This window comes from Poecile atricapillus, chromosome 6 (assembly GCF_030490865.1).
Source record: "Poecile atricapillus isolate bPoeAtr1 chromosome 6, bPoeAtr1.hap1, whole genome shotgun sequence".
Classification (NCBI taxonomy): Eukaryota; Metazoa; Chordata; class Aves; order Passeriformes; family Paridae; genus Poecile; species Poecile atricapillus.
In genome coordinates, this window is record NC_081254.1 from 7,970,072 (window position 1) to 7,992,641 (window position 22,570).

General features: G+C 38.8%; 1 protein-coding gene across 3 annotated transcripts; it reads right to left on the bottom strand.

The window, feature by feature from the left end:
* Positions 1-1,933: 1,933 nt before the first annotated feature.
* Positions 1,934-18,102, bottom strand: UBE2D1 (ubiquitin conjugating enzyme E2 D1). Of its 3 annotated transcripts, XM_058840800.1 has the most exons (7): positions 17,970-18,102; positions 9,986-10,049; positions 9,871-9,902; positions 7,142-7,219; positions 6,813-6,918; positions 4,498-4,591; positions 1,934-2,807 (listed from the first exon to the last, which is right to left on the bottom strand). In XM_058840800.1, the coding sequence occupies exons 1-7, from the start codon at positions 17,991-17,993 to the stop codon at positions 2,762-2,764; spliced, it is 444 nt and encodes a 147-aa protein (XP_058696783.1). In that variant the 5' UTR covers positions 17,994-18,102; the 3' UTR covers positions 1,934-2,761. The 3 variants fall into 3 exon arrangements, with proteins under 3 accessions (XP_058696783.1, XP_058696784.1, XP_058696782.1); XM_058840801.1 differs by lacking the exons at positions 1,934-2,807; positions 4,498-4,591 and adding an exon at positions 4,598-6,166; XM_058840799.1 differs by lacking the exons at positions 1,934-2,807; positions 4,498-4,591 and adding an exon at positions 6,173-6,731.
* Between the last annotated feature and the right edge of the window lie 4,468 nt (positions 18,103-22,570).

The following is a 22,570-nucleotide window of genomic DNA, read 5'->3' on the forward strand; positions in this document are numbered from 1 at the left end:
GCAGCGCGAGGGGCGGGGCGGGGCGATCGCGACACGGTGACCGTGACGGGCCCGAGCCTCGGACATGTGAGGGTGTGAGCTGCAGGCCAGTTCAGTTCAGCGTGTGCGCCCGCAGAGGCATATGCGGGCAGGAACTGGAATGCAGATCAGAAACCAAATGGCCACTAAGTATTTCTGTTGATTAGGTGTGCCCAAAACTCCACAGCTTCACTGTTTTGTCTTCGCAAAGGCTAGCTCTTGGGCGCAGCTGTGTCTGAAAGAGCAGACGCCACAGCTCCACAACAGACGAGTTCTCGGAGAAAAATAAATATTTACTTCCTTCCCTCCCCCCCCCCCCCCCCCCCCCAATCGTAGTAAACATCACAGAATAAAGTAAGCTTTTCAGCCCTGGAAAAAAAAAATGTATAAAAAGCATTAAGGGAGGAGCTCTGAAGGTGCAGTAGTGGAGGCGTTTCTCTCCACAGACTAAACCCAGACACTTCATAGCATGACTGAAGTTTTAAATAATGTATTTATCATTTCATTCCAGTAATTTCAAAAGCAGAAAGGCTGAACTGCTAGGAGTATCATAAGAATCAAAGACTTAGCTTCACAGCTCTAAACCAGCATGATATAAGACAAGTTCCTTTTTTAATATTTACATATGCTCAATAATACATCTTACACATGGGTGTTGATTTTCAATCCTCCTGCTGGTTTCATACTGTGATGCAAAGTCATTCATGCATGGCACAAAGCAGAAACATTACCAGTTAAAATATAAATGTTCTCAAACCATCCCTAAGACAAAATGATAAATCGAAAGAAATCAAGTCAAACTTCTGATTTCACACAGTTCAGTACATACTCCAAAAATTTAAACTTCTAGTACAAACAGATTACTATTTTTACTTAGAAAAAATAAAAACTGTGAATGCATTGTGATGGCCAGTTTTCTACAATAATTTGAGCAAGAACTATAAATGATGTCTTTGCCTTCCTAGCTACATTGCCATAGTTCAAGTACAATGAAGCACTCACAACATAAAATCTATTTATCCACCTTGCAAAATGTAGTGAATAGGGATATTTTAAGATTATTAGAACCACTCTCAATCTTTGCTGTTTCAAATATCACCATTACATCACAGATAAAACTAGCACAGAAATCACATTTTCCTGTATGTGACCAACTTAATGTCAGCAAATCAGCAAACATGAAGTTAACATTCCACTGGTAGGAATAAAAACTCCTACTGTGCACACTTACCACCCATACCCCATGTTCCAGTTTGATGCATATTCAAATAAAAAAAAACAACAAACAAAAAAACACCAAATCAAATATATCTTTCATCTTAAAATATATTTTATGACAAATTTCCCAGCTGAAAGTAATTTTCCTTTCATGTGCAACATACAGAGAAAAACATTTTGTCATCTTTTATTTTCAAATAACCAAGAAGAATGAATGGTGGGAAATCAAGAGTTTTTCTGCTTTTGATCTATGTTTTAAAAACAGATTGCCCTCTCCAGCACTACTGGTTTTCCACATGCATAGTCTGAAGCAACTGAAGTGCAAGTTAATGGAAAAGTTACTTTCAAGTATATGGAGAAAACACACTTTCAAGTGTGAGTTTACTGTAACATTCTGATATTGCAAATACACCACCTTATCAGACTTGTGATTATCTCCTTCACAGATGAGTATTGGTGTAGCATTGCATTAACCTATTTGAAATCCTATATCCAACAATGAGCATAGTATGCTAAATCCACTAAGGTAGAACTAGCATAAAAATTAACTGCAAACCAGTTCTAAGTAGTACATGATGTATGGCTTTATTGGCTATTCTGTCTACAAGACACATACACACTACTGGCAATTCTCTATTAGAATGTTAGAACAATCACTTTAAGAATATGCATTAGATAAGATAAAAAATAAGCCAGGGAAAGTAGAAAGTGTATTTTATTTATATGGAAAGGGCTACATCTGGATTTGTAAAAGGTCTATGATAGTATTATGCTGCCCACACATCAAAAATCAGTTGTCAATAGCAATAAAATGGTTACATATATTTCTACATATCAGTGCAACTAGTTCACATTGGGATAAAATTATGTCAAGTATGCAACAGAATCGAAACCAAGTGTTTCTCCATAATCAGCACACAAAGATTTAGAGTGCAATGATCATCTTAGGTTTTAAGAAGTCTGCAGTCAGTCTTCAGAATATTCTAATGAGTGAGACACTCCAATTATTTTCACTATTAGCAGTTTCACCTTGTCAATACTGTGCACAAGCAAGTCTAAAATAAAATTACTTACAGTGTAAATAAAAAAGTCTATACAGTAAAAAAAAATACAAATTATATAAGAGAACTAACAAAAAGAAACTTGAACACACTTATGAAACAAAGATACTTCAATGACACACATACAGTACTCATCACCTGAAAAAAGCTACTTTTCCCAGCAAAAATAGTTTCACTGATTTACAACTGAATTACAGATCTTGTAGTCTGAAGATGCAGCTGTCCAACTCTTAAAAACTATAATAAATGTCTTCTGTAAAGCATACAAAGAGGATAAATATTCTTACCAAAGTCATAAGGTTATTTTCAGAAGTTTGTTCTCTCTTGCTCCAGAAACAATTACATGGGTGAAAAAAAATTCAAGGGGTGTCACACTGAAACCATAAACTGCTCCATTTCCTTATAATTTTGAAAAAAACTAGAATTTACAGTACTCTGTGGTATATGAAAACGTCTTCAAAAGTTTACATTGCATATTTCTGAGTCCATTCTCTTGCATGTCTGTTGTATCTGTACGTGCAGAAAGAAGGCATTACAGTGAAGAGCTGTTAGTGATACATTGACAATGGCCACTTATTTACTTAATATAGGTGTTACTGAGCTTTTCACTTCTGAGCAGAGTCAAAGAACATTGACACAGTCTAAAACCCAAGAAGTATATATCCACTACACATTCAATTTCTAAGGTTACCTATCACAGCTATTCAGACTCAAACCCAACTTCACAGGTTTGCATTGAATTGCATAGCATTGTGCATCCTTCATTTGTGTTTCACAACTGGTTCCCTTATTTGCACCTTAACAGGAATTTGTTCTCAAATTGCTCCTAAAGGCATATGCTATTAAGAGTCTAACAAAATTTACACATTTTAGTTCCATAAAATTCAGTATAATTAACTGGGATTTTATTCTTCATTCTGCACTGCCAGCTGCATTTCAGAACTTGAAAAGAAAATTTTCTGAAAAGCATTTTTTACCAGGTTTTAAGTCTTCAGTCTTTTCCTTCTGGTACGAAGCTGATTATCTTTTAATTCCATAATCCTAAGGATAAATGTCCTTAGAGAATTGATAGAATTGATTCCCCTCTGGTCCTTACATTTGCTACACTCTACTTTTTACACTGGATTCGTTTTCTTGAGTCATCCAGAGAACAATACTGACAAGTTTTTAACTCTTTTTCTTAAGATCAGTATAGCAACTCATGTAGTAATTGGTTTTCTTCTTAAGAATATGCTACCATACAAGTCTTTGGATCTTTACTTATAACAAAATACTCATAGATAAATGCTATGGGGTAATCAACCGTATCTTTAATCTCCTAAATCCAAGAAAAAACAAAGAAAAATTTAATATGTGATCATCATAGAAAGACAAAGCTATAGTCAAGACTACACATTTTCTCATTTTCCCTAGCAGTGATTAAATTTTGAGGTTTGGAGATAGAAAACCATCCCTCATTCACTTCTTCCACAAACAGGAGGCACAACAGCTGAAACCACTAATAAATAGGTGGGTGGAAAAACATTGAGTCACAAATGGGAAGAAGCTGATGCACAACATCCTCAACTTGAACACTACCTACTTTGCAGAATAGACTACAGCATTCAAGCACTTCAGAAGTTACATGATTTGACTATGCCAGACAATGAACTATGAGAAAAAGGCCATTTTTATAATTCTTAGTCTAGGCAGAGAAATACTAGACCACAGACGTCCATGTAACTTCTACATCACTCCTTTGCTGTCTACTGCCCAAGGTAAAAGCAATACTCAAATCTTCCTGAATCTGGGACATGATGAGCCACAGGCCACTGCATACACTGCAAGAAGTCTTCAATGGCTCAACACTAAAAAACAGGTACCAAACATCTCAGTTAAACAGGCTAAAAAATCTTCTGTACAGGTTTTACAACCAGAGGGTTGCAGTAGCAACAAATAATTAATATTTGGGAAAATGATTTCTCATGCAATAAATCTGTTGCACAGAAGCATGAAGGTTTTATGTAACTAAGTATAAAATAATCAGTTACCAACAGTTGTGTATGCCTATAGTTTTCTACTGGTTCCATCACTATTCTCAATATTTAAAGAGCTAATCTTGTAGAAATCTAGGAAATGAGTATTGCTAAAGTTAGTATTGAAGGTGCATAGCAGATAGACATCTGCAAGTACCACACACAGTTATGTATATTATACTCACTTTTCCTTGTCTGACTTGTAGATCTGTGCAATATCTGGTACTAAAGGATCATCTGGATTAGGATCACAAAGTAAGGAGCATATGGACAATAAAACTAAATAAAAGAGACACTAGATTAAACAAGTTAGTTTGCTTTATTTCTATAATTCTTTAATATATTCCAGTATACTGAAGGAGGGTGGTAGGAGGGTATTGGAAAAAGAACACATATTAGTATTAAGCTGTCATTTAACAGTTCTGTGCAGAAATCTTTATACAGCATCATTTCTCTAGGGCCTAAGACCTGACACAAGCCCAGGGAATTTGAACATGAACCTGTACCTTTTGTAATGATCTCTCTCCCACATCCTAGCCTAGGAACGTTAGCCAACCTACAGACTACACAGTTACATATAGATATTTTCTCAAACTAAGCTTTCCACCTGCAGTTAAGGTAACTAATATTATTAATATTACATTGCCATACAGTACTCTATTTGTGCATATCCTTTTCCACTTCTGTGCTGACAGTTATTCTCTCAGTCATAAGAACATCTTATCTAAGTGTGAGTTCCATTTTGGGAAATACTTGATCTGCATTAAATACAGGTATTCACTTATAATTTCATATTAATTTCCTGGTATTGAACCAAGGAGGTTTGATTTGTTTTCCTAATATTTTCAGGCCATACTTTTCAGGCAATTTTAATTTTTGCAGTCAGAATTAATATGCATACAAGAGTACACAGTGAAATAATTCTAAATATGTGATAGGGAACTTCATGCTACCATAAGAATTGACTGTAGAATACTTTTTTTCCTCCCTGATTTATCTTGTTACCCAAGAGCCCACACCCATTTTCAGGAGGAGAAAGTTCAGCCACTTCAATACTGACTTGTTTTAAGTGCCAATAATATTAGAAAATCAGGTAAGAATATATGGTCATATACATGGTCAGAGGTGCTACAATATTCTAGAAACTTTTTATTCAGCTAAACAAAGACTAAAAAGGAGAAACTTCCATGAGTCATTGAGCTAATTTCCAGTTTATGAAATACATAAAATGCAAGCAGGCTAAAAGCACAGAATATATGAACATGAGACCAGCAGACCGCTCTACATTTATAACCAAAGAAGTACTGAACAAGTAAAGAGATAGAAAAATGCTGAAGATCTAAAAATCTTACTAGTTTTCAGTTGTAGATACCAAGTGTTAAACCTAAGTGCCAGTTTTCATTTGCTTAACAACTAGAAGGAAGACAATTTTTGGATAACTATAAAACACCTAATTTATGTGAAAAAAATACACCAATTACACATAAGAGTAATTGATATCTTCAGCAATGACTTCAGGAAGCAGTATTAGACTTAGATTTTATATGGGTTGTGAGATTACTGCATAGGGCTGTAAGCATGAGAAGTTGTTTTTCCAAGGAGGTACAGCAACTGGACTTGCATAGAGCAATTCCACTGGACAAAGACCCACCATTTTGTCTTTGCTTGCACACCCAATGCATTCCACTTTAGCTTAGAGAGCTCCCAAGTACATCAGATGTGATACAGCTTGACCTTTTGAGTCACATGAGAAATTTCCATAATATGATTAAGTGTGCCTTAGCATTTTGAAGATGGGTGAGGAGGAACAACAGCACCCACATTTTAAGCAGCTTTTGAAGTGACACAAAATACCTGCAACAAAAGAACTGCTTAAATGTTAAATCAATCTTCCAAAAATCTACAGTGTTCAAGTTTTGAGAAAGCTTAACTACAGGATGAGAATATTGTAATGAATCTTTTACTGATGACTGTGAAAGGAGCTACATTTTAAAATACTCATCTTACAAAGGAATGTAAACTAGAACAAATTATCTCATTTTAAAATAAAGTGTAATTAAGACCTTAGTCCATACAAGGATGCTCAGGCAACCTAAAGAGTCATCAAGAGGCAATCGTGTAAGCTCATACAAGATCAGCATCAGGGTTTCACATTTACTTCCAAGTTGTCATTCAGAAGCCCTGCTCATCAGTTTATCCTCCATTCAGCATGCACAGTCAGCTACCACATTTCAGGCTAATTGTACATTTATTATCTTACCCAGCTTGGTTTAGAATATTTCTTTACTGTGTACGCTTTTTTTTTTTTTTTGTAATGTGACACTCCCAATAAACTGGACAGGATCTTGGATCATAACAAGAATTCCAGTAGAATTTGCCTCTTCTGAAACATGCAGGATATAGGAGTTCCCACTGCTACCTTTAAGACAGTGTAATAATACACAAAAAAGTGCCATGGCAATGTATGCAGCTTCAAAAATGCATTATCAAATCAGTTTACCTTTAGAAACAGTCAGAGCTGGTGACCATTGTGATCTCAAGATATCAAGACAAATACTCCCATTACTGTTTATGTTTGGATGATATATTTTTGTTGTAAAAGCAATCTGCAATAAAAAATTACATCAGATTAGGGTTATTACACTTGGAATCCTTAACATCATCCCTTCCTTTCCAGTCATCAGATCTGCCAACACAGTTTTTTTACAGTCTTATCTGCATCCATTGTGAACATGTATACTACTGCTCACCTTTCTGGCTTAACTCCCAAAATTAAGCCTCAAAGTATAAATTTTGACTAAAAAACTTTCCTTAAAAGAAAGGACTTACCTTTGGTGGTTTGAAAGGATAGTCTGTTGGAAAGTGCACTGTGAGAAAAAATACTCCCCCTTGATATGCACTATCAGGCTGAGAAAAAAACAAAACACATAAAACATATTAATATATTTTAGCTGTTTTGGAGTTTCCCTTCTCCTAGAGAAAATCCATTTTTTCCCCAGTACATAATCCACTATGGGCCATAAACTGGAAAGGCACAGAGGGAACTGAACCCTCACACTGGCCTGCAGAGCTAGCGTAGAGCCAACTGTGGCTACTACTGCAGCATCACAACAGTTAATGAGCACTGCCCTTCTGGGGAGAAAAAGAGAGGGAGATCAACAGCTTCACTGCACTGAAGGGAATAAAAAGCCAGAGCAAGTCCTCCAAATCCTTTCTCCGTGCAAGACCACAGCTGCTCATCCATTCTTAAGCTACAAACATACTTATCCTAAGAAGTCGTTTCTCTTTGCAGATGCAAAGAGTGGGATTTCCCAACATAATTCAGTTCATCATAATGGTATCAGAATTTTAAAACACACATCTTTATGACCTGTACAAATCTGTGAACATGGATTTTGTCAGACAACATGCGCACAGGTTTATGTCCAGGTAGCACACAGTTCATAGAAATGATTTTGTTGTAGTCATCTGTTGAAGAACTTTCATTTTTATTAACTAAAAAGGTGACCTGGAAAGTCTTGAGGCTAAGTGATAGAGAGCAGTTTTGCCATTTCTGGTTAAGAGAAAGAAGAAAACTGCTCTCATTACACAGTAAGTTTACAACAACCATGTAGGAACTCAATTGCAGCAAAGATGAAGATCAAGTTTTTGGGTTTTCTTATGAAAGGAAAGGCAGACTACTTTTAAGTAAAAGCTTTACCTTGGAAATGAACAGTTTTAGAGATGGCTATATGGCTGTAAGAGGCGATGTCACAAATGGTCTGCTAAGCCATGCTGCCTTACATGCTCAAAGTGCAGAGAGGGCTGCAGAGTAAGATAGGTTATATACTGTCATGCTAAGTCAGCATTAGGTGACCTCAGAAGATTGCCACTTTACTTCCAATTAGGTTTGAAAGGACCTCTTGCATACTAAATGGATTTTTCAAAGTTACAGTAAGCTGAAGATGAGAAGTTCAGCATCAAAAAAGGCAAAGTGAATTCACCCTATGTTTTATGAGCAAGGTATGTAAAACAAATTGATGATGCCCATAGACAGAAGAGGTTACCCTACTTCCACACATAGGAAGTGAATTCTGAAGGTAGGCTTTAGTTCTATACTTCCCTCGGGTCATCAGGAAACATACAGAATGTGCACCCTCATTTCTTTTGTTATTAAGATAAAGGATTAATATGTGTAGTGTTCTGTTCCTATATATCTGCAGATACAGCTGAGAAAAGCTGGCAAGAGATGATCATTCTTATTCTTAAAGAGACATCTGAGGAACTTAAAGCAAATAATATTTTCCACTACAGAATATGAAAGCTGAACTGCAAGCTGGAAAAGAAAATGGAATTTAACCCAAAATTTATGTGGTAGTATTTCCTTTACTCATGTCATAAGAGTCATTCAGGACAGACATTATTGGTGGCAACCAGCACAAAAGCTTTTGTTAACTCTGTCACCACTTTGCCATTCATCCTCTGGCAGTTTAAGAGGGCAAGAGTCAGAAGGCCTTGGTATGTGGAAGAACATACCAACATACTTGTTGTTCAAGCAAAAGGGCAAAAGCATTAGCATACTACAGAAAACAGTTGCTGCTGGGCCATGGACAAGCTGGACAACAGATTCCAGCACACCACAAGCAAATTAGTACCTGATCTTTCACTGCTTGAGAACAACTGTGCTGAAAATGGAAGATTACTCTCAAAACAGACACTTTTTCCACTTTTCTCCAGGATTTAATGCTGCATCTTAATGGATTAAGTATTATCTCAAAATTTCACCTCACACCGTGACTCACCTCACTCTCCGAACTAGAGACTCTTCTTTCCAAAATATTAAATCCAAAAGGAAAACACGAGGAACACAAACTTCTTACCAGGATATTAATAAGCACACCTTCCCTCAGATAATGTTGTTCTTTATTATTTTTCTTGCTAAAATTATTCTCAGTTTTCCTTCAAAACCTTCTGGTTTTAAAGATTTTTTTGTCATTTCTTATGTCATTACCTTCACAAGAGTCATAATTTCCTCAACTCATGGAAAGCACCTTTCTTGCACAAAAACCAACAAAAGCACCCCACTGCTGGCCTACAAAAGCCATGTGCAAAAACTTTGCAAAAGTTTGCAAAAACCACATGCTTTCACCAGTCACATCACAGCTATCAAATAAAATTAGCTCTATCTAAAAGCCCCCTGCAACTCCACTCTTGTTTACAGTTACCAACTTTAATATTAGATTTCACCCACTCTTCCTCCGTTCAGACGGGGGAATCTTTCATTATTGCTGTGACTGTCTATGAAAAGCAAGCTCTTTGCTTTGTAGCCCGGATAACCAACTCAAACACCACAGCTGACTAATTAAGCAACTCTTAACTTCATGAAGAGGAGGGATTTTTGAGTTACAAAAAGCAACAAAAGTAGCAGACTACTAAGAAAACAGTATCACCCTAAAGTTTCAAGCTACACTCAGCACAGCTGAATGTGGCTGTTGTATTTACAGAAACCCAAATGAATCCTTCCGTAACAAAGGAGAAGCAAGGTCTTACATTTTAAGGGGCATGATTCCTATACTTACAGGTCCCATAATAGTTGCTTGCCAATGAAACACTGAAAAGCAAAAAGATACAACAATTAGAGATTTTCTGAGCCTTTTCAGAACTGAAATTACTGAATGTACTAGGAAAGCTTACAGTCATCTCCAACAGGTCCAGCAGAACAGTGGGCTGGTGGATCTCGCTGCAAATCACTTAGTTCCTGCAAGAAACACAGAAATATTTGAAAGACATGAAAATCCATACCACTTGGCAGTGTCCCTTCAAAAGTGGGAAAACAAACCAATTTTGTTAAACCCATGGGCATTTTTTGTGCTATTTTGATAAGACAGTCAAAATTTGAAAGGTCCATTGAAACGGAGAAAGTTTATTTGCCAGATGGCCTGCAGCTAACACTGTGCTAGAAATTCATATCTGAAAGAATTTAAGAGAGTTGCAACCAAGTTCATAGTAAGTTCAGTATACTTGAAGGAAGCAAAACAAATAAAAAGTTTTTTTTTGTCCTAGTCTATGGACATCAACAGAGCTAAACTGCAGCTTGCCTGGAAATGATGTAGGAATATAATATAAAGGGTCCTAACTAAATTTGAAACAAAAGGAAAAATATTAGCTCTACACCTTATTTATTATACCTTGATTCAATTCCCTGCATGCCTTTTTTTTTTTTTAATGACTACTAAAAAAACTCCCAAGTTGAAACTTAAGCACTCAGGAGCTTTTGGTGGTCAACTGATTTATTTCTCTTGCATGAGTCCACACAGTCCCAGGTAATTTAAAATTATTACGTGATTTCACAAAACCAGCTCATTTGATTTATCATCACTATTTGAAAGAGAAAACAAGACAGGCAGTAATGTTATCTCATTTTCCTCATTTAATTCAATATACTTTTTTTGATATCTGAACTTTTATTGTATTAAGGACAAACAACTTTTTCCAGTTCTAGGCTGATAGAAACTGTGCTGTGAGAACTTTAACAACTACATGCAAGTACTTCCTTTGAAATAAGTTAAAAGATGTGTGTTAAACCACTGTTTTTAAGTAACTCAGTTTGTTACTCAAAACATGCAATTTAAGTGAACAACAGATACAAGCAGGTCTGTGAGTTTACCTTAAGGAGTAACACCGGAAACATTTCTATTCAAAATACATTAATCAAGGCAACTACTTACAAAATCAAGGTTTAAAGGAGCAAAGTTTAACTCAAGTGTAGAATTGGTGTACTTATTGTGATCAGGCCTTACATATAATTTGAAGGGTTAAAAATCTGCACTTCTCAACTGCTGTGATATATTTTTCCATTTATGACATCCAGTAAATATTTAAACTCAATTTACCATGGATCTGACACCTAAATTCAGCCAAACTTACAGGTGCACACCTGGCCCTGAAATCAAAGAAAAGCACTGCACCATTTCTTACTACTGCAAGTCACTTCTCACAATCCTTGCAATTTAAAATAAAAGAGACACTTTTTAATATACTGAAATAGCTCAGGTTATCAACTGGCATTACTCGTCTGCACTTTATTATGTTGGTGACACTGTATGCTGATCCAGAAACAACATTCTGGGCTAGACTGTAACTAAAAAAGGCACTTTAGGGGTGCACTTTCCCTTTTAACTTGCAGATTCAAATTTCATTAATGAGCGATTCAGAAAACCATCTATTTACGGAAAGCCAAGCCACTGCCAGGACACACAGGGAGTCAACAAATCTCCAGTTTCCAGCAATCACCAGAGGCAAACATGACCAGCAGTAGAGCTGTTACAGGCACTGTCTTCTCTAATTTGCAACTCAAGATCTACCCTAACGAGACAAGATTAGGTCTTGTACACGCACTTAAACAACCCAACCAAAACAAAACAGCTACATTACAGTGCCAAAACAGAGAACTCAGACTAACAATCATGCATTTTTTAAGTCATTAATGACTACTAAATTCAAGTTAGTAACTGGAAAAATATGTAGCTTAAACTTTTCAGAAAGTCTCTAAAGTATATGCAAACATTCCAAATGCATATAGGAACTACCAGGCAACCACTTAGAGTCACAAGTCTGTAACAGTACTCTTGTTGCTAGATGTATTCATCAAGATCTTTACATACCCCAAAATCACACAAATTTGTTTTCTTTGATATGTACATAAGTACTTAAGAATTAACAGAAGTGGGGAATGCTCCTTGGGTATACACTTCAATTTGATCAAGCTAAAAAGGCACTGACATCTGTCCATGATTAAAAAAACCCAGGAAATATTTTTAATCCTATATTGATGAGACCCAGAACTATAAACCCCTGTTATAAATTTTTCCTAACTACAATGAAGTAAAGGTTCTCTTCAATAAACTTCACCAAATGACAGCAATGTTAACAAATACATTAAGAGAGCTTTGGCAGCTACGTAACACAAAGCCAAATCAAACTTCAAACTCAGTAGAGCAAATTCAAGCTGTATTTTACATCCATATGTGAAGCTAATGTGGTTTAAAAATACAAGTGGTAACATGATCCAACAGTATGAACAGTTTGAACCTTTACATACAGAAATTCAGATCAAGCTGTGATAAAAATGAAGAACTATTCAGATTTATATTGTTGATTATGATGTTTAAGCTTTGGGTTCAAAGCAAAATTATCTGGAGAGCTGTAAGATTTAGGCTTCAAGCTTTCCTACACCTTTTTGAAATAGGGCAAGGAGATACTCAGATGTCCCTGAGTGCCCAGAACAGTACCCAGACAATGCCCAGAATTGAACACTGCAGAACAGAAGTGAGGATCCTCTAAATAAATACATGTAGAAAAACTTCTTCATGACTTTACATATTCAAAAAAAAAAAAGAGACGCTGAATAAAAGAATTCTTCATACAAAGCACAGATGCTCTTTAGAAGGAGGCCAAAATTTTGCTTTTTTATGGAACCAGGCTGAAGATTCACAAAGCTTAATGTGCTCAAACATCATCAAGAAGTGCATGATAACTGCATGTGGGGCACTACACAGACAACACTAGAGATTCACCTGTAATTTTAAGTTAATTGGTTACAACAGCTTTGTCCAAGCTTTATGGATTATTACCACGTAGCTGTATGACACAGGTCTGGTCACTTGAAGGGCCTGCATGAATACTTTTAGTCACTGGTATAGAAAATGCTGGTACAAGACATACATAGGCTGACAAACAGGGTCTATAGCTCAAAGCAGTGCAGATTCATTTTCAAAAGAGAAAGTCACCACTCTAAATTATAATGTACACTGGTGCAACATTTTTTATGAGAATACACAACCCCAAAATTCTGTCTGCAAGAAATGCATGAGAAGTACAAGTTATTTCAAACACAACATGTATGTGAATGCGACAGCATAAAAGCATCTCTGAAGAGCTCCAACACATGCCACACTATCCCAGTATAGGTAGGATAAATGTGTATGGAGAAAAATACCTAAGCTGGGGACAGAGGTAGGAATGAATCTTCTAATCCTCTCATACAAAACATTTCAGGGTAGAATAGAATACTAATGGTTAACATACTACTGGAGATGGGCAAAGCCTCCAAACTATCGCCTTCCCTTGCACTACACACACTCCTGAAAAGCCCTGTAGATAGCATGAAGTAAAAATTCAAGTTTAACAGCTGTAAAAAACAGGCTGTGGTAATCTATAAACATTGGACACGTTTCCAAATGTGCAGACTAATACCCATGGTCAAAGAATAATACAGGATGTATTTCATAAAAGTATGAAGACTGCAAGGCTAATTTAACACTTACACGCTTGATTAGCATCCAGGCTTCTCTCCCAAAAAGCTATTGGAACAACACTGTAAAGGATACTTTGGTGACAAGGAAATAAACGTTCTCAGCACAGAAGTCCTAAACATGTCTTTTTTCAGTCTAAAAAAAAATATTCAGAAAAAAAGACTGCAAATTATCTGAAGACAAAAATAAATTGCAGACAGCATCACTGAAAGCTATTTAGCTATTTTTATTTTCCAAACAATACAAAACCATAACCGGCATCTTTCTCCACACTATTATTTAAAATATAGATTTATATTTCTCAGCTATGTTCTTAATTTCTTGCACAAAATGCACTGTAGACCACAGACTCATTTCCTACCAATTCCATGTGTACACAGCTGTTTGGAACCATTTGTCAAAAAACCCCATAGTGATCATACTTAAGACTAGTTAAAAAATTCTCTGTTTCTTCACAAATTCTGTAAATATAGAGCACATATTTATAATAAGATTTATTGCTATCATGGTTACTCAGTAATAAATATTCTATTTCTGTACATTGTTTTAATGCAAGAAACATGTTCCTAAAATATGTAGTATCACAGCTGAGGTTTTGAAAGCAAACATTTTATGTTAGAGCCAAAAAAGTCTCCTTGTTATGTCAATTACCATCTAAAGATTGCAGTTTTAAAGTCAAAATCTAAATTACAAATATCATTAATTTATATTTAAGTCAATTTACGATGACAGAAGTTATTTTCAACATAACTTTTCAAGTTAGTATGTCCTGTTAGACTATGCACATATGAAACACATATTGAACCACAGAGACATATAGTTCATTGAAACAACTAAATGTTTGAATGCTTCTATTCTTACTGAGTTGTAGGAGAAAAACAATCAAGCACTATGTATCAATTAGATAAAACCAACAGCTATTCTTAAAGCAATGTTCAAATCTATCTCCTTTCTGGTTTCAAAGTGTCTTCTAAAATCTCTTTAAGTCTGATTTTTTTTTTTATGCCTGTAAGAAAAATATTTACAAGACAGCCTGAGCATTAGCAAGCACATCAACCTCCCACTAACACTGGAGGAGCACCCAGGTAGGTACAGGACGTATGATGAAAACAATCTCAGCTGTGATATGGAACTAAGAGGATGGCAAACTCTGCAAATTAGATATGTGAACAAAGAATTTGGAACAGAAACTCCAGAAAAATGGTTCTGCATAAGACAGATGGACAGAACTGAGACCTACACACTATTCTGCAGAACCTGACAGCCTGAATTATTTTCCACCTTTCACAAAAGTATATCCCCCCTTCTTATCCCCCCCTTTTTTTTTTTTAATTTTTTTTTTTTATTTTCCCCTCAAATATAATTGAGGGGTTTTTGAGGGATTTATAACGTTTACATGGTTGTGACAGTATTTCACTAGGGCTGGATAGGATGTAGATTCGTTTAGGATGATTTCTGGTTGCTAAAACAGTAGTTTATGAATTTAGGGAGGTTCAGGGAACTCGAAGTTACTATTTTCTCGTGGCTGGTTTGTCAGCTCTTGTGAACACAAGGTTTAAAAGGTATAAGGTGAGCAAATTTGGGTCTCGCAGGGATTGCAGGACTTTGGTGTTCGGGTCGCCGGAGGCGACGGACACGGCACTGAATCTGAGGCATCCCCTGGAGCCGGCACGGAAGGTCCCGGCGGGGGGGGGCTTGCCGCTCTCTTTCCCTCCCCTGCTGCTTTTCTGCTGGCACCTCGGATGGGTGAGGGGGGCCACGGGGCCGCAGAACTCGGCCCGGCGCTCGCAGCACGGTTCGCACATGAGCGGGCCGTGCGGGGAGAGCGCGACCGAGCGCGGAGGGAACGCGACCGAGAGCGGAGGGAACGCGACCGAGCGCGGAGGGAACGCGACCGAGCGCGGAGGGAACGCGACCGAGCGCGGAGGGAACGCGACCGAGAGCGGAGGGAACGCGACCGAGCGCGGAGTGAGCGGTGGCCGCGCGGAGCGAATGCGGTTGAGCGCGGAGTTAGCGCGGGGCAGCGGAGGTGTCTGTGCGGGCCCCGCGGTCCCGTGCCGCTTCCTTCATACGTGATGTCACGCTGAACACACAAATTATCAAAACTGCTGCGAACAATCAAGCTTGCCACCAAAATCTCTTAGCTTTGTTTAAGCACAATTCTGAACCACCCTGACCCAACCAAGCTTAACTTCAGACGGTATGTATAGACTGACAAGCTCCCAAGCAATACCACTGTGTTTGCTGACAGCATTTTGTTCTCCAAGGAATTCCTCTAGCATTCTGAAACCACAGCATGTCCTCTACTCCAGATCTTATCCCTTCCCATCCCTGGGATACAACATAACTATCAACTTTACAGCCAGTCTGAAACACCAGGAAAGTAGATGAGATAAACACACCAGCATACAAATACATTTCATCTACCATTAAACTTGCAGTTCTATAATTTTCAGGAAAAATTTCATGTGTTACAGAGACATCAAGATAGTTTATCTTTTCAAACTTCTCCATTTTAACTTTCCATTTGAAACAAACCTATTTCCTTGCCATTCCCTTTCCTCTTCTACTTCTTCAGAGATAGGCTGCTAGCCAAATCCCTCTACTAGAATTTTTTTCTTCCCCTGGAAAGGCAGAAGAGAGTGATGAGGGTGGTTAATGAAAAAAAAAAGAAAACCAACAGTAGCCATTTCTGCAGCAAACTAGAAGCAAAGTGGTAACTAGTTGAGAATTTAATCTCAACTTTTCTCAAAGGTCCTTACCTAGTATCTCTTCATGTTTCAGGTAGAAGTTATTGTATAACCAGGAAATCTCATAGCACCTTACAGTCATCAGGTTGGAAAGCATCTCTTCATTTTGAAAGAGTAGAAACAGAATTAATAAGGCTAACAGAATGAAAGACACTTACATAAAAAGTCTAACCATAATTTCAAGTCTATCAAAGTTCTTAAATGCCACATTAAAGAAAATTGTGGCTTTCCAATATGTATGAACGTCTCTAAAGCAGAAAGAAAAGTTACGCAGGGAACACGATAAAAGTATGAAGAATAATCCTACTACTTGGGCCTCATTTGGAAAGCCACAAGTGGTGGTTACCACTCCATCTCAAAAATACTAATTACCAGACCTTCCCTTTTGTCTGTCTACCTTAGCAGAAAGGAGCTGAACAAGAATTGGAAAGAGACGGTATTCAGAGCAATCCTTTCCTTGAAACATGAGGGTAAGGAGATATTCAAGAAACGGTGGGAAATTGAAATGGCAAAAAAAGGCAAACCATTCCTACAATACATAGAAGCACAACAAAGTTATTGCTAAAGAAAACCACTGTAGTTATTTGTTAATATTTGATATAATGGTCAAATGCAACATTCACTACAAACATATGATACAAAGGTACAAAATTGTCCTGTAATTGCACTACCTGTAAAGGCATAAGCTTTGCAGCATGAGACAGGGCTACCAGCTTCTGGTAGAAATCCATCCAAATAAACTGGTACCTACAGTAGGGTATCCCAAATCTGCCTACTGTGGGGTTAATTGGTCACTATAGAATCCTATTTCTGCAATACCAAGGGCTTCCAATAGCAAAAGGGAATCCTGCACAAGAAATAACAGCACCATCCCGTAAACAGGATAGCACTAATGCCGCCTAAACATGGCACACCGACAGCAACCACACACCACGGGTTCTGTTCCAGGGCCAACTTAACTAACCTTAACTTCCCTCCCGTGCTGGCCGCGATACCCGGTACTGTACAGCGATCAGCTCAGCCTTGCCAAACAAAAGGAAACGAGGAATTCACAACTTGAACCAGGCCATTTGCAAATACCAGCCCAAAACACTACAACTGGGATACGTTCAAAGGTCACACTAAGAACTATACTGACAGCACTTCTTAACCCAGGCAACAGCCTGCGCACACTGCGGACCAGCCGTGCACAACAGCAGCGCAACGTGTGGGCGACTGATGTAGTCCCTGTGCCTCTGCTAAAGTCTCTCCATGAGCGCCTTGGCTTTCCCTGCTGCCGCACACCGCTCGGAGCACCGCGGCTGGCCCACAAACGGCGCCTTAAAGCACCGACTCGGGCTGCGGGGCCTTCAAGGAGGTAGTGCCCCGAAACCGCACGGCGGCCGACAAGAGCCCCCCTTCTCAGCCTCACACTCAATTTTCTTCCCCGGCTACTGGCGAGGGAAGGACGAGTCCTGGCAAAGAAGGTGCGCGGCTGCGGCTGCCGCGACAACTCTCGCTGAGCCCGGTCCGGCCGCCGCCTTAACCCCCGGCAACAAGAGGGGAGGCAGCTCCAGAGACTACCCAAAGGCAGGGTGCTCTTTCCGCCCCCTCCCATAGCTCAGCCCAACTCACTTTTTGTATCCGCTTCAGCGCCATGGGAACGCGCAGCGGAAGCGCGAAGCAGGCGGCGGGAGCGCGGCTGGGGCGGGCCCGGGGCCGGAAGCGCGCCGGGGAAGCGGGAAGGGCGGGTATGCAATCGCCGTGTCCTTTGTGTCCTCCTGCGCCTGCGCAGCCGCGGTGGCGCGCGGGGCTCGCCGGGAAGCGCAGTCCGCTGGCGGGGCGGTGCGGCGCGCGCCCGAGTCTCGGCTGGCCCGGTACTGTTCCGGCCCTGAGGGTCTGCGGGGCTGAGTGAGAAACAGCTAATGTCCGTGTCCAGTGAACAAGGGTGTGAGGAAAAAGACACAACTTCGGGAGTTCAAATAAACTAGGGTATTCATTAAGGGAAAGAAACAAAGCGGGGGAAGGGATAATGGGTGAGGGAGTAAAGAAGAAAGGAAAGAAAAGAAAAAATAAAAGGACCCGGGTCTGAGGATTGAGGAATCCTCTAGCAGAACCGGCGTTTTGGCCCCAATGCAAGGATTCAGCGGCACTGCAGTGAATGCAGCTAATTTGCACTCAAATTTATATAAATCCCTCTAAAAGAGGTGTAAACTGTAGTCTGCAATGTGGGGTCCTCTGCTGCAGCTAATCCACAGTTAGGACAGTTCTTCGAATCTCGTAGTTTCTTTTATAATCTCTGTCCCCTCAATTTGTTGTTCGTAGTCCCACCCCAACAGTTTCTGTTGATTGGTGCTGGTAAAACCTTCTCCTCCAACAGTCAGCTGTCGTTGGGGTAACTGAGCTTTTTGGCGATAAAGTTTTTCATTAGTATGCACTGTTGCCGTGGTGTCTACAAGTCTTCTGGAGCAGGCTAAAAATCCTTTGTACAATGCTGCATGCTGCTGGCTAGGGGATTTGCTTTGAGGCCTTCAAAAGTGATAAACTTAAAAGGGATTATTAAATTTACAAATAATGTATCAATAGCAACAAACAAATGAGCAAAGGATTATAAAAATAGGGACAATGACTATCACAATTGATAATCTTGTTGACAGAACCATTAAACATTTAATTGTGAGAAGGATGACGGGTTTGTCTTTACAAACAAGCTGTGGGTCTGCTGATAAAATGCAACTATCACTGAGAGACAACAGAAACAATGGGATAGATTCCACTAAAAGATGAAAGGGGCACTGAAAGAGCACCATGAATTCCACAAGAGTTAAGAATTAAGAAAAGATTATGAACTGGGTGGGGAGGAGGTATCCCAGGTATCAGGAGTTCCAGGAAGTCTGTACCTCTCAAGTACCTCAGCCTATGGGGAAAGAGAGAAGGGACAAGCGGCCGGGAATTAGGATAAAAGGGTGGCTGCGCCCTCCAAAAATTTGAGAGACCCCAGGGGAATGCCCCATGGCCTCTCCCTTTATTAGAATAAAGTAAAAGGACTCCTCTGTCTCCTTTTTGGACATAAAACTCTGGTGTTTGTGGATTAATTTTCCTGACAATTGGAACACTCAAAAAACCAACCAGTACAATTCTATAGTGACTAACTTTAAACAATCTTATATACAAAAGCCAATCGAGGGGTTTTATAAATGACAAGGGGGTGAAAATCACAGCCTCCGCCAGCACGTGGATAGGTGAGGAAAATAACTGTGGCGCTTCAAAACTGAATACAAGGAAAAGGTATGTCATATTCATGATGGTGTGTGAGAAACAGCAGATGTGTGTGGCTGAAAAGTCTGCCAAATAAGTCATAGAATTATTAAAGTTGAAAGAGACCTTTAAGACTGAGTCTGTGTGGAAAAATCACCCTGTGAAATTTACTTTTTAGAATTTTTAAAAGTTTAATGAGGGAATAAAAAGGGACAATTTTTAGTGCTGAGGTGTTTTTGGCTATTGGCTAACAAACATGCTGGTAGATTAAGATCGTTATCTCTATACTGTTACATTACCGAGGTACAGGTTTATTTATGTATTTCATACATTATTCAAACATTTTTGTGAGCTTTTTGACATTTCCTTGCTTTTATACTTTGACTTATCTGCATGACATCTTGTGGGTTAGATGAATATATTTTATTTTTTCTTATCTTTTTATTTTGTTGTTTCACACATCCTGTTAAGGAGTTAACAAATTTTTTCTTTAATTTCTCTCTGGTGCTCTGGCTTGTGTCACTGTTATCCTATTACTTGGAGAGGTCAGTCAGCAGATGTGGGGGAAACCACATAATTGCCTTATACTATTCTTTTAGTTACATAGGAGCATTTTAATATTTTGTGTTTTGTTAAGGCCTATGATATAATACATTTATTACACTACTATTTCTACAAGCTATATGGTGCATACATAGATGTATTTATCACATCACTATTTCTATAAGCTATACAGTGTAAAATTAATAGATTGTGTTATACTAATAAGCAGCTAAATGGAGTTACAAATTGTATTATATTCAAATATTTATGATCAATAACAACATGTAAAATCTAATACATAAATGTGAAAGCCAATATTATACTGTCATTTTTAACAACGCCTCCCCTTTTTCTTTCTTATTTTCATGAATAAAATCTCTCAAGAAATCCACCCCGGTTAAAATATTGTGTTTGGTTGTGTCCAGTTAATGTTCTTGTTCCATTTGTAAACATAGTTTGTTGTACCTCTTGTTTACCCTGATACTTGTTAGTAATGTTAAGTACTTAGCGGTGGTTGAAGTGTTTGAAGAGTTCCCTTATAAGATGTACCTCTACCCCTTCCTCTTACTTCTCTGTTCCTATGTAACAAAGCTGCTTCCAGGGGGCTGTGCACAGGAGTCATATGCAAACTAAGGCATGCCAGACACCAAAACAATGAGCTAACAAAGGAATAAAAGGACAAAGAAACATATTCTAGCAAGCTATGATTAAAGATCATCTTCCTGCATCACCTAAGCCTGCTAAAAAAAAAAAACCCAACCAAAAAACCAAAAAAAACCACATGTTTTTGCATCACCATGGCCTAAGAGGACTGGAAAGAACAGACCCCCCCCCTGGGCAATGAGCCAGAATAACAGAATAACCTCCTGGTTGCTTCCATGAGGACGGAAGCCCCAGCTCTGCAGTGTGTGCTGCAAAGCTGAATTGTGTCTTCTTGGAGTTGCCAGTGTGGGAGCAGCAGTGGTGCAAGTGGCTCCTTGGGCCCCCTCTGAGTCCTAATAAAGGCATAAAACAGGAGTCTGTCTCCTGGAAATTTTATTTCATTATGACATTTGGCTTGAGCTACAACTTCTGACCTTTTGCACTCATAGTATATTGCAACTTTTCATACATTTAAAATGCTTTCTTTAGGTTTCCATCTTCTTTTGTTTTTCTCAATACTATAATGTTGCCACTGGAGACAAATAGATCACATGGACACAGCTCGACATGTGGTGAAAGGAAGAGAGAGCTTTATTTCTTCTCCCAGAATTTATAGGTTTCTGACCACAGCCAGGGATTGGATGGTCAGGATAACACTTTCCCAACCAAGCTGGTCGTGAGAGATGTCCATCACAAGATGTGTATCAGAAAGAATGTACACATATCTATGTTTACAGTTACTGTCCTGGGAAAACTATGTCAGCAAGCTCAGAAAGCTGAGTTCTCAGGGCAACATCTCACCCTTTTTGTTTTAAAGAAAAAGAAAAATGAACAAAGAAGCTAGCAACATTCTAAACAATCAAAAGGAAAAATAATTGGAAAATACAATACTCCATACAATCAGAAGGCTGTAATTTCAGGGTGATATCTCACCCTTTCGTTATTACAAAAAAAACAAAACAACAAAAAAAAAAGTGAAAACATCAACACCTGCTCGTGGATGGCTCTCAATTTGGTCATGGAGGCAGAATCCATGGCCAAATTGAAAGGTGCCTGGGAAAACTTCTGAAATGCTATGACAGCAGCCCATAATTCCACCAACTGGGCTGATCCAGCCTCATGACTCTCCAAAACCAGCCACTCAGATCCATCCTTCCAGGTAGCAATGGCCTTTCTAGTCCTCCCTGAACCATCAGTAAAGACAGTGGGTCCTTGCACAGGCCCCTGACCATATTTGGGCTGCAAAGAAAGTCCAGTGAAGTTTGCCACTTTCTGTGGCTGACGGGGCAGGAAAAACCCCTTCCAAGACATGCAAGGGATCAGACCACTCATCATTTCATTGGCCAATGATACCTGTGGAATGCAAATCTGGAGTGGTAAGTGGTTCTCAGCATCCTGTGTTTTTGCAGACCCTGCACCAACTTTTAACTATTCTAACCCTTAATATAGCTAAGATTCCTGTAGTCAATCAGACATGGCTCGAATGCAGTACTGTCATGAACTGGGATTTCTGCAGTTGAAATTACAGGAAATTCCTCTCCTCTTTATTTTCTTAATTCTCCATTTTGACCCTAAAGTAGTTAAACTTCCCCCATTCTGAGTTCTCACTTGGCCTCCAGCATTTGCTTCATCCCTTCACTGGCTGGTTCCCTCGCAGGGAGACAGAACCTCGGTTAGACGGATCCCGTAATTCACTTCACACATCAGGGACTGTCCCATCCACATTTCATACACACACACACTCACTCACACACACACTCACACACAGACACACTCACACACAGACACACACA

Bases quoted from the DNA above. Each gene is read 5' to 3' on its own strand.
- UBE2D1 (XM_058840799.1), bottom strand. From the start codon at position 17,993: ATGGCGCTGAAGCGGATACAAAAA. The intron at 9,903-9,985 runs GTAAGCTTTCCT...TTTGCTTTTCAG, and splicing joins TGGACCTGTTGGAGATGACT to TGTTTCATTGGCAAGCAACT. The intron at 6,732-6,812 runs GTAAACTGATTT...ACTGTCTTAAAG, and splicing joins AGCTCTGACTGTTTCTAAAG to GTAGCAGTGGGAACTCCTAT.